This window comes from Spermophilus citellus (genome assembly GCF_964194105.1).
Source record: "Spermophilus citellus genome assembly, chromosome: 5".
Taxonomy (NCBI): domain Eukaryota; kingdom Metazoa; phylum Chordata; class Mammalia; order Rodentia; family Sciuridae; genus Spermophilus; species Spermophilus citellus.
The window spans coordinates 65,139,773-65,153,149 of NC_138186.1; the positions used below are offsets into that span (position 1 = coordinate 65,139,773).

Here is a 13,377-nt window from a genome sequence, read left to right on the forward strand (position 1 = left end):
GAATTACTTGAGTAGGATGACATTTGTCAGATTTATCCATTGTAAAGTGAATATTATTCCCTTTCCATTGTCTATTTTTAGAAAGTAAGTCAATGAATTCAGAGAAGATTCAAAAAGGGATGGGACTGAGTTCTGACTTCTTGAGGGAAGATTGCATGCTTAAATGATTTTGAATTCTTTTTTAAGGAAGATTTGTCTAAGGGAAGAGAGGTTTAGAAAGGCAAGTGTGACATACTCTACTGTAAAATTTTTGCAAAAGAAGAATCAAAAGTCTTCATTGATTTTGGCAAAATGAACGCCAGTTAACTGAGAATATCAGTTTTAATTTAATTATGAGACTGAGATCCAGATGAGTGTGAAGAAGAATAAATGAGAAGGAATTAAAGACAGTATACATGGACACTTCTTTAGAGTTACTCAGGTGGAACAAGAAAGAATGACTATAGCCTAGGACTCATGTGACAATGACAATCACATTCTGTTTTTTGAGTATATTGTGTTCTGGGAACATAATTCTCAATTTTAATCTAGATTTTTAGCAACTTTAGTCAGAGGAAAGTATAATTTTTAGAATCCTCAACTTGACTAAATTTAAATTAAAAAATTCATATATCAAAATCGAAAGTTGTTATCATGGATTTTCTTTTTAATCATCTGCATAGAAAAGATTTCTGTAAAATAAGAAGCAGATCTAGATGAAAAGGATTCTTCACTGCTTGGAATAAAATTTGCAGCTAACCTGCCCATAATTTTCCTGGTAGTTTACATCAAATGTCAACAGATGATTTGGACTTTCTTTACCTACCACTCCTCATGGGCACGTATTATTTAATAGATTTTGTTTTCACAATCGCAGGTCGCTTTGCAACTATTCTTGATAATTGGATTTTTACAGGTTAGTGCATTTTTCAGATCTTTACAGTTAGCATAGTCATCTTCATAATCACAACCATTGGCTGAAATAAAAAAAAAAAAATTAAAAACCTTATTATCGTTTTCCTCCATAGCAGCAACACACACAGTAAATTCAATGTGAATTTGGAGAAGGGAAGTGAGCTACCAAGTTGATCTCATTACACTTTGATGATTGTCTCAATCTTGAGAAGAACAAACTTTGATCTCTTTTTTTTTTTGTTTAATTTGAGGATTCAAAATGTTTCTAAGATAAATTTGGCTTTCTATTTAAAAAAATGTACAGTAGGAAATGCTAGTGAGTGGTATTGGTCAAATTATATTGTTATATTTTAAGCATGTATGAATATGCACAACAAATCCACCACAGGTACAACTATAGTGCACCAATAGAAAATGTGGAAAAAATAAAATATATTCCAAATAAAAAAATTAGAATAAAATTCACATAAGTGAATCTGTCTAGAACTGCGTTATCCAAAATGATAGCACTAGACATATGCTTGTTCAATCTTACATTTAATTAAAAGTAATATTTCAGAACCATGGCAACACCAGTTTTATACCAAGTGCTCAATAGTCACTGAAATCTAAAAGGGGGCTACCTTAGAGCATAGTGAAAATACTGAATATTTTCATTATTATAGAAATTTTTATGGACACAGTTCACCTAGACTCTAATGTCACTAGTCTTTCTCACAGGAGTAATTTTGTAGAAAGATAAAGATATAGAGTATCGAACATTTCCATTTTCTAACACCCCTCAGTGGACAAAAAATTGAACAAATCTCAAATTATATTCATCATCCTATCTATAATCTTTACATTTCGTTGATATCAAGGAGCCCATAACCTTCCATTGACCCAGTTTCAGAGAAATGGCAGTTCTAACAACTGAATAATTCAAAACAGGAACTAGGAAATAACAGGATCTTGTTTCTTTTTACTTTTTGTTTTAGATATTTGAGAAAGGGTTTCACCAATGTCATCTAGGCTGGTCTCAAATTCATTCATTCAAGTGACCCTTCTGCTTAAGTCTCCCAAGCAACTGAGACTACAGGCATGCACCACCATAACCAGCACTCTCTTTATTATTTTTTTTATCAGCATTTAATAAGCACAACCAACAATTACTAACTATTCTTCTCTCTCTCTCTCTCTCTCTCTCTCTCTCTCTCTCTCTCAGCTGCTTACTACTTTTCATTCCTTTGGCACTAATACAGAAAAGATTTACATTTGTTTGTGAGTCCATGTTTATCAACTGTCTCATAGCTAGCTTTTATTCTATTATTTCTTCATACTACCTCCAGGAACTCTTTATAAAACACACTCCTGATCATAACACTTCTGTGTAAAATCTTTCAGGTAGATACTCATTACTGATGGATAGGCTCAAATTTCCTTAGCTAGGTATGGACACTTGGATTTTATTTCCTTTAGTTAGAGGTTTGACATTATCAAAATGCTGAAGAATAGTTTCAAAATTCATTCAGAAAGAATTTATATAATTTACTCAGATGAATGTAGTTTGAAAGGTAAAAAATCTTAGTGAATTGGTCACTTGCATTGTTCATAATAATTTTACTAACACAAATAATTTTACAAACCCAAATCCTTACTCTTTGTAATTCCATTAATAATACTGAATATTAGGTCATATATGATATTTATTTTACTCTCTCTTTTCTAAAACATTTGAAATAATATCATATATGGATTTGATTTTAACTTTTAAAAATGTACACACATTACTAACGAAAGGAGGTGTAAGTTATTTTAAATTAAATGTAACAATTCTAAGAACATTATGGATGAATTAGGGAATTGTGATAAATTTATTGGCATATAAAAATTGCTATTTTTGTTTTGCCTCTCTGGACTGAGCCATATTGTATCATTTAAAACCCTTCAATATGTATCTGTTTTCCCTTTTAAAAATGCCAGCTTTGATATAATGACATTGACATTAGTCTTTTCCCTTTTCTTTTTATTTTTTGGTTCTGAAGACTGAACCCAGGATTACAATTGAGCTACATTCCCCAGTCTTTATTTTTATTTTGAGACAGGGCCCATGAAGTTGCTTAGGGCACTGAACTTGTGATCCTCCTGCCTCAGCCTCCTGAATCTCTGGGATTGCAGGCCTCTGCTTCAAGCTAATGACACTAATCTTGATACAAGGATGAATTATTCCCATGGAAACATTTTCATAGATGCCAATATATAACAAGCTAAGTATAGTCATAAATACACATAAATTGTGGATAATTCTTTAGATTATATATGATAATAGGGTGTTCATTTCAAATAATGCTTAGCTACAGAAACGTGAAAAATTTGTACTTAAAAATACTCTTATGTTATTGGTTTGCATGAAGGTATCACTTAAATTGATTACATTCAGAGTTTTAAATTCTTTAAAAATAAAATGCCATGCTCTTTTACTACACTAACAAGGTAATCACTTTGAACTTACTGCATAGTCCATCTTCGCAATGACCAGGACAACTGCCACAAGGTGCTCCTTTGTCATAAGGGGTATTTATTCTACTAAGATAATTGCCACTGCAATTTTAAATGAAAAAAAAAATGTCATTTAAAAAGATTTTCTGTTTAGTTTATACTCTGAGATTAATGTTCATCACCATTATACATAGATATTTTTTTTAAAGAGAGAGTGAAAGAGGAGAGAGAGAGAGAGAGAGAGAGAGATTTTTTTTTAATATTTATTTTTTAGTTCTCAGCGGACACAACATCTTTGTTGGTATGTGGTGCTGAGGATCGAACCCGGGCGGCACGCATGCCAGGCGAGTGCGCTACCGCTTGAGCCACATCCCCAGCCCCATACATAGATATTTATTAAATGTTTTTACTTATGTTAAATAACCAATGCAAACTGTCATTACCTAAGTGTGTTCAGATAACAATGCAAAGTAAGGGAATAACTCACCATTTCACTAATCTCCTTGACTGTGAATTCAGAACCTGAGACACTGAAATAGAATAACTAGTCTAAAGTGTTGAGAGTGCATTTCAATGTGGAAATACTCTCTTCATTTCCCAACAGACATGGTTGAATTGTTAAGATGAAGTACAACAAGGTGCTGGCAAGGGGTAAAACATATTACCTAGAGAAAAAGAAGATTATGTAGTTCAAAGGGGTACAGTATGAAAAATACCACTTAAATGTATTTTGCAATTAAAAATGAAACAATGTCATAATTTCTACAATATGAAACAGGGTAAGCAAAGCTTCAATGTAGTTTTTGGATTCCAGGTGGGGTTGTTGATTTTCAAATACTTTTTGGTGTATGTTTGAGAAAGGAAATAGGGTTTAAGAAGATTTGGGAATGTCTATAAGTAGCATGTGTGTGATGTGAAATTTTTATGTTTATCAAAAATGGGAACGTTAGAAAAAGACTAAAAGTGATGGGCTGTGGTTGTGGCTTAGTGGTAGAGTGCTTGCCGAGTATATGTGAAGGACTGTGTTTGATTCTCAGTACCACATATAAACAAATAAATAAATAATAAAGGTTAATCCACACTAAAAATATATCTATTTAAAAAAAAAGATTAAGGGTGACAATCTCAGTGTTACAGTCACTATCCTGTAGCTTATTATGAATTTTATCCTCTTGGTCATTAACATGTGAAAATACAAGAGAATTTCTCCAGCTTATCAAGAGGGACAAGGGCCAAGACAATGAAGCTCTCTCAGTCTCTGCACATAGAGTATAGCTACGTGGATGTAAGCACTTGTAAAATGACCTAAGTGTTCAGGATATTCTCCCCCTGCCTCCATTTATTATTCAATAACTCTTATTTCAGGTGTCAGGCTCTCAATATCTCCTCTTGGCCAAGGCATTTGATGCTTTCTTCTAGGGTCTTTCAGTACTCTCAACCTAACACCAATAGGACCTTACTGAATAGTGTCTTTTCAAACTGGAATACCATGTCACCTGAGTTATCTAGAACTTCAAAATGAATCATGTTGGGAGCTTGGTTGAAAACACATTCTACCTCCAGTGTAAAAACAAAAAAAAATCTATGTATTAAAAATAAATTAAGGGACTAGGATTGTGGCTCAGTGGTAGAGCATTTGCCTAGCGCGGGCGAGGCCCTGGGTTCAATCCTCAGCATCACATAAAAATAAATAAATAATTAAAGATATTGTGTCCAACTACAACTAAAAAATAAATACTTTTTTTTTAAAAAAAGAAATTTTAACTGACAGTTTGTGGATATATGTTCATTATACTCACAGGATTGCGTTTAAAATTTTTGGAACATTCAAACATATTTCTTTAAGAAAGGGTTGGTTTCTGTCTATAAATTAAGATCATAATCAATTGCTCCTACAGTGGTTTTTGTCACAAATTCTGAGAGGCAAAGGCTTAAGGTGTTATCTTCCTCACAATTTGAAAAATATTAAGACTCTCTTAAAGGACTTTGAAGCTCAAGAATTGACCATTTCTTAATGAAATAAGACAAGGGTTTTAGATAAGCAGGAGTAACAACATTGAGAAGAAAGGACTGGAATAACCAAATCAGTGAGATACATCATGCCTCGTTTGTTCTCACCTTTACCCCTGATCTGACATCAAGCTTTCACTTTCTAGTGTGTGAACTTAGTAAGATATGATAGTACAAATCCAGAAAACTGTACATCACTCACAACTACACATGTACTCACAATGTAACACTAAGTCTGGGGAATGGCACCAGAGAGGGAAACCAAATCGTAAGCATTGGGACCAAGCTTCAGAAATCTAGGAATTGGGAATTTGTTCTTTCTGAGAATTTGGTTATGTATGTCTCAACTTTAGAAAGTCTTCTAAAATTCATTTCCTTCCTCTTTTCTTGAGTAACTTTTTAGTTCATTATTATTTTATAATCGAAACATTAATGTGCATTTGGTATTATTTGATATTAATAACAAAACATTCTAAAATGTACACTTACGCGGGACAATACTGGCAAACCAGGAAGTATTTTAAATTTTGATTAGTACAGGGGGCGATTCCACATCCAACATGGAAAGATGAGTACCAAACCACCTACATATCAATAAGTGAAAATAGGAGTACATTAGAGAAGAAGAAAATATAAAATAGGAAGAATTACACACCAGAAAAGAAGGCTACTTTGTTTACATATGCCTTATGGATATGTTTAATTTATAGAATCAAATTAAAGCATTTTAAAATTATTACATTTTCATGTCCATTTACTCTCTTTTATCCATTTAGAGTAATATTATAAAAATGCAGAGAATTTTTAATTTTTACCAAAAGCCTGTGAGCTATTGAAAAATGACAGCCCAGATACTCAACAAAGATCCAGACAATTCTATCTCTATTTAAGGCCTTCCCTCAAGTTCAACATTCGAATCGGTCAAATTTGGAGAGTCTTTGCTTCTAGGGTATGTAGAGCAGCAGGTGTTCCAGTTCTTTTCTTACCTGAGTATAATGTCCAACTACTGCAGAAGGTGTCTTTCCCCCTACATTATAGATAAAATCATGGTGCTCATCATACCAGACTTGGATTGCTTCTGACCATGAAGGAAGGTAGTCTGACATGAAGAGATTCTCACCACAGCTTATATCTATAAAAGAACAAATCTTTCGTGAGGGAAGTAATAAAGTATGCAATGCACATATAGAAGCTCTCATACAGACACAGAGTCCATATGCTTCAAACATGGTGCCCAAAGTCACTGACACCTGGATGACACATAAGGAGGGTGCCTCAGGTCCTTAGCACCTATGGCTGTATGTTAGTCAGATGTGCCCAACACATGTATGCTGGCCACACATGCAAAGCTTGAGGCAGATGGAGAAGTCTTCCTTTACTATCTGCTCTTCCTGGACTCACTCATTTATACAGTCACTTGTCAAGGTGTTTGCCTCATGTGGGTTCAGATTACTGTGGTAATCATCCTGAATGCAGACACCAACTCCTGCAATTTCTTTCCTGCTCTAGCCCACACTCACTAGAGATTTTCATATATAAAAATGTGAATAACTGTTAAGGATCATTATTTTGTGTACACTTTGAAAGAAATCTTACAGGCAATCTTTTAGTACCCGAAGTATGAAGCAACGGACGGTATTTTTAAAGTCACTTGGGTATATTCCCTTTAATCAGCCAATCAGAATATCATAGGATAAACTCTCCTCCTAGAATTAAGAAAAAGTGTCTTGCAGCCCAAAAAATCTCAATTTTTAAAAGTATCTCAGTATTTTTAAGCTCTGCAAATGTTTAAATTTGGATTTTGAAATGTAATGTCTGCATACTTCTTAAAGAGAATGTAAACTACTCTTTGATAGCTTCTTTAAAAGAGACAGAAAGAAGATTTTTACAGAAGATTGGCATCTTTTAGGCCAATTCTTTCAATCTTGTACCAAATATAGTCATGCTTCTTCATGATTTTTAAGTTGTATTATCAGTAATACAAATAGCAATGAGATCCTATGTTAAAACTTGTGAGATATCTGTTTTCCAGTTGAGCTTGATTATCTAGGTCTTTTTGATAATTCAAAAAAATGGTATCTCATAGTTTATTTATGTGATATTTTATGTCATTGTTTCACGCTCCTTGATGTAAAAGTCATGTCTTATAGGTTATTAGTCTTAGAAAATATGCTTGGTGGGCACCCAGAATATCCAGATTTTCTGTCATCACTTTTTTAAAAGGAAATAAGTGTAACTGATATATTAAATATTTTTTAAGTAAAATAGAAATAATTTGATCAAATTTAATATATATTATAAACTTAAAAACCATTATTAAGACACAAAGAGGCTACATTTTTTATTAAAGAAATACTGGGTTAGAATTGAGAAATTATAATTTAGGGTATGACACTAATTATTAATCATTTTACTCCAAGCAGTTGGTTTTCTTATTCAAATGAATAAAGGTGGTCCATGACCTGCTTGACTCCTGAGCTGGTTTACAAGTTCAAAGATGACACTGTGTGAGTATTTATGAAATACAAACAATTAGTACAAGGCAGTGATCTCAGTGTTTTCTCTATTATAGAGACAAAGGCAGCAGTGTTATTTTTAAAGTTTTCTAACAAAAAATCATAAAATGGTCCCTTGTTATTTTAATTGTCCATTTGTCCAACACATATTTATTAATGTACATACTGGTTTTTCGGGCATCTGGGGCACTGTGACTGTAAATGCACTGGTTGGCCCACTTTTGGGCATTGGCTGCAGCTTCATCGCTCCATTTCTAAAAGAAGGAAAGGAAAGATGTGCACTTAATAGCTCCAAACTCAAAGGTGCCTAATCTTTGCAGTCAAATAGATATGTTGGTCTTTCATCATTATACAATTTCCATAGAGGAATCTGCCAGTGGTTTTAGCAAAAAAAAATTAATTTACTGTTTTTTTGCTCCAAAGAAGTATACATATTGTGTCTACCCTAAGTAATTGAATATTCTAAGACAGGTATTGGTTTATACATGATGGCACAACAGGCACACCTAAGTCATGTTAATCATGTTAAATATTGAAAATATTTTTACAATAGAAATGAGCTGGCATACTTCATCCTAATTCCTTCCATTATTTTTGTTTTGTTCCTATTGATTAATTTAGGGAGACATATGGCCTTTGATGCTGGGGCCAGAAAAGTAGACTGTTTCATTGATCTGATCCTAAAAGAAGTCTTCTTGATTCTCCTGTATTATTAAGAATTAGAGGAGAGTGAGCAGAACAGTGGCCTTTCATTGGATACCTAAGGATTTGGTTTCAATTCTCTTACCATAACTTAAATTGCTCCAAAAAGCTGACAAGTTATTTAATCATTATAAAAGGAAATGAAGAAATTCTGCCATGAACATAACACAACTCAAATGAAACGACAAATGAGAGGCAGCTCTTCCTAAGCCACAATGTTACGTGATGCCACCTACCAAATGTGTGCTCTTACACAGCTCAGAGTGCCTCCAGCTACCTTCCTTAAATTACTAACTCTTACCATCTTTAGCATGTTGCTGGCAGTGGGAGATACTGCTTTTCTTAGTTCATTGTGTTTATTTACAATCTCACTTTGAACTTCCTTTCGAGTGGTTGACAGAGCATTCAAATCTTGATTCTAAAGGGAAACATAATTAGAATTATTTTAACATACTTGAAAATTACATGTAATAATTAATAAATCTTTAATTTTTTAAGAGATTAAGAATCATTTCAAAAAGTGTTTATTGCAAACCAACATTAGTTGTTAAGCATTGCCAATGAAACTAAGCCAAAGCTATGACTTTTAAATGGAAAAGTAGACCACTGAAGTTTAGAGAATGGAGATGTGATTTATGGCATGACAAATTAAAAAATTCACTGAGGCCACAAATGCCAGTTTTGGTTTTAAGAAAAATTTTCCTTTTTCTCTGGCTATATGAGTGGTATCATTAAGTACACAGTAGAAACCATGAAGACATTAACAATCTATTAGGCTGCAGCAAGGAAATGTTAAGTGTGGACAAACATGATTTATTGTAGACTTTAGGAGTAACATTCACCTGACAGGGTGTCAGGTGTCTAGATGAGAAATATTTAGGCATAGACCAAGTGCATACGTAGTGCTCCATATGTAGTAAAAGAACTTATGTATTATGTAGCAAATTTTGTAGGATCACTCAAAAGATGATTTTACCATATTTAAAAAAAATATCCAAGGCAATTTGAAGGGAATGAAGTCATTCAATAAATGGACTAGAGATGACTATCTTTTTATTACCAGAAATGTAACTGAGAAGATATTAATTCCCATACTGATATTTGAGTTTATTTATTTATTTTTTTTTGTATATGTGTGGGTCTGGAAAGTAGAATGAGGTTGTGTGAATTGTTGGCACAAGAGATAAAAGTGATTTGCTGATCCAAATTTACACAACAACATGCTATCTTATAGGAATGAGCAGGAATTTCAAATATAAGTCTAAAGTGGCAGGAATGCTTTAGATTTCATATTATTCCTTGGGATCAGTTATCCTCCATCCCTCCATACCGAGTAACCTCAAGACTCTCCAAATTCTGTTCTCACAGATGTAACCACATTTTATTGCTGTTATCTAATAGTATGTTCATTACTCCCTCCTGCTTTAATGTTCCTAAGAACAGGGACCATTGCCATTTTGATGCTTTGTTCAAATAGATCTCAGCACAGCTACTGACTAAAGTGGAAAGAATGCCCAATGTCCTACAGCAATAGTTTAAGGACTCCACAACAAAATTCATCAGTTTGACAACTGAATGCAAAGTGGCCAATTTCTGTGTTTTATCAAAGCAGAAAGTAACACCCCCTAGATATTTACTGTTGACCTCAAAAACCTGATTAATTTAGTTTCATTTTAAAACACAAAAATGTGGGTTTCTGAGAAAGAAGTAATGACTTTTTACTTCTTATACCATCTTGCTTTATGGATAAAAATTCTACTGATTAAGATACATATTTGGTTTTCTATTTAAATATGAATAAACCTTTTAGTACCTGACTAGAAATATTAAAAGTGCACAGTATAAAATTGAAAATTAGAATCTAATTTAAAGTGTTTAGATTCCATAAGCAATATGGCATAAGTAAATCATTATAATAGCACATAGCAAAAAATGATAGGAGGAATTTTGTGACATATTGAAGAAGGCAGGATGAATTCTACATGTTCAAGATCTAAAAAGACTATACAAAAGATGTTTCTGGATCTCTCTGTCATTCCCCTTTTTAAAACTTTACACGTGATGAACAGGAAACAGACCAGAGAGGTAACAGGTCATTGGAAAAGTCATACAATATAATCTTTATAGAAAATAAATTGCAAAGACAGGAAATTACTTGTATGAAACCCTCAATAATGAGAAAAAAGTCTCCAGGTTGATAGTTTGATTGTGTTAACACAATTACTATTATTATTGTGTATCAAATGAGGTTTGAACTGAGTTGTAGTCCTAGGGAATCCTAGCTGGACTTGTGGGCCAAAAGCCAAGAGCTGTGTGAGAACAAACAGCAATGGTCAAATCTAACATCCAGGAGTTTTCTGGTGAGAAAATTAAGCATATTCTCTGGGAAAGACACACCCCATCAAAAATCATGATGATTGGCCTTGTTCCTGGGGTCATTTAAGAAAAGTATCATGTTATAAATAAAGTATTTGGTTTCTAATCATATATGTTATAAGAGTATAGGAAAAAGTCCACCTAAGACCTATAGTGATTTTTTTAAGGCTTAAAAAACAAGTATAATTGTTCTAGCACGGTATCTGTCAAAATTAAATATAGTGATGTATGTGATAAAGTCATACAAATTTGAGATTGTGTACATATATCATTCATTTTCTGTGGGGCTGACACTGAATTGGATTTAACAAGCACACTTCTTGGAATAGGAGGAATTTATTAGTTTAAACACATAGACATGGGTTGTCCTGCTAGACACAGGGTTCAGGCATATGCAATTTAAATTTTTTGGTGGTCAATTTAAAAAAGAAAGAAAATAGGTGTAATTAAAAATAATAGATATTACATAATATATCCAATATTCAATTTCATTTTCATAAGTATTAAACATATTTCTCTCTCTTTTTTGCACTTTGAAATTTTTGTTGTATATTTTAAGTTTATGCCCATATTGATTCAGAGGAAATGTATATCCAGTGCACTATACACTCATGTAGCTTGGGGTCCTCCTCTGGTTACCACAGTTCTAAGGTGTGTTAACTACCCTGAGCTACCAGTGAACACTTTGCCATATCTTAGACCTGGTAGCCCTGTTCACTTTTGGAGATGGATCCAGGACCTGGTGTTTCCTCCTGGTTGCCTGAATTGTTCTGAAAAGATGAGCCACCTTAGCCATACCTCATTTCCATATGCAGGAAAGAATGAATGCAGCACAGTAGCCAGGAACAGCAGCACTGGATATGATGCCATCACTGGAAGAACAGAACACAAGGAACAAAAACCTGCATAAAGATGCTCAGTACACGGTAACACAGGTGCAGGGAGTAATGAGCTGTTTATCCTAGATTGATCAATAGGGGAACATGGGATGTGCCACATGCAGCAGTAGAATGATAGTGTGATTGTGCTGCTGAAGCTCATCTTCCAGTAGGATTGGAAAGAACAAGGGAAGTACTGAAGTGAAGCCCCTCAAGCACACATATTTATGCTAATACCACACTGACCTGTGAAGTTACTGACTTTGGACTAAAGGAATGACTTACTTTAAGTTGACCGTTCAGAACTAGTAATAGTTCCTAAGTATTCCTGTTAGAGGTGTACTACTGCTATTAGCCCTTGATGGTTACTTGCCATCCTTTTTGTAAATTGATATTTTTTTTTCCAATTTAGAAATTAGCATGTGCCATTTCCTAACAGTAGAATGAAAGAGAATTCAGCTGCAGAAGCTCTCCAGAATGGGGTCATATAGAGCAATTGGAAGTGCTAAATTGAAGCTCCTGAAGCACATCTATGAATACGAAGGACACATATCCTTTTTTCTCAGTGTCACTCTTTTATCTATTCTCTATAGAAGGTTGAGGAAATTTAAGGACTTATGCACCATTAAAATTTCAGTAATAGCAGTATGAAAATGTTGACTGTATTTATTCTGCAGTTGTAAGAAAAGCAGAAGAAGAGTTAGAGAACAAGTTGATAATCATGAAGGCAGAAAAGGAAGAACATGGAGAAAAATTATTTTGTATGAAGCTGACATAAAAGATTAATATCACAAGAAGACTTCTTAATGTGTCAGAGATACCTGAGGCCATACTGATCGAACATAAGTGTTTGTACCTGGTACTGTAATAAAGGAAAGAGTTCAGTGTTAAGAATCTGGGGAATTTGTGGGTGTTGATGATGCTTACCTTATCTGTAATTCGCTTTGTGGAATTGAAAGTTAGAATATTGGTGACATAGGGTCACTTCATAGGGACTTTGTGAAGTTTGAGTACATACATTAATATGAAAGCATTTTGAAAAAAATAGAAATCATCACATGCTACAGGTATTAGCATTTTCACTAGTATTTTCTTACCGTGTGGTATACTTGCTCCCTCATCCATCAAGGAACCCTTCTGTTGCCAGGCCTCCAGGGACTGCATGTGATAAAGACAGGCTTCTGACCCTTCCTGTGAACACTCTGTGTGTGTTGGGGTAAAATGTTTTGACCTCTTCATTCAACTGGAGACAACTCTAAAAGCTTTTGTAGCCTCTGAAATACTGAAGCCACACCATGCCAAATCTCCACTTCTACTTCTGTCTAATGTGGCTTCCTTCTCCACCCTTCCTTGATAATTGATTCCAATCTGTGACATAACTCTTTAAACAATCTTTTTTTTCCCATAATTCTAGTGAGGACACTTTGCTTACTTATATCTTCATTATCCTTTGATCATGTGCCTCTCATACCTTTGATTGAGTTAATCTTTAATCCTGACAGTAACTACATCCTTCAAGAGCA

At 33.9% G+C, this 13,377-nt stretch overlaps 1 protein-coding gene across 1 annotated transcript; it reads right to left on the reverse strand.

Moving 5' to 3' along the window:
- Window positions 1-828: 828 nt before the first annotated feature.
- LOC308650399 (cysteine-rich secretory protein 3-like) lies at window positions 829-11,846 on the reverse strand (the record flags this gene model as incomplete). Its single annotated transcript, XM_081296430.1, has 7 exons — window positions 829-956; window positions 3,386-3,474; window positions 5,872-5,966; window positions 6,369-6,514; window positions 8,065-8,152; window positions 8,902-9,018; window positions 11,775-11,846. The coding sequence occupies 7 exons, from the start codon at window positions 11,844-11,846 to the stop codon at window positions 829-831; spliced, it is 735 nt and encodes a 244-aa protein (XP_081152556.1).
- Window positions 11,847-13,377: the final 1,531 nt, after the last annotated feature.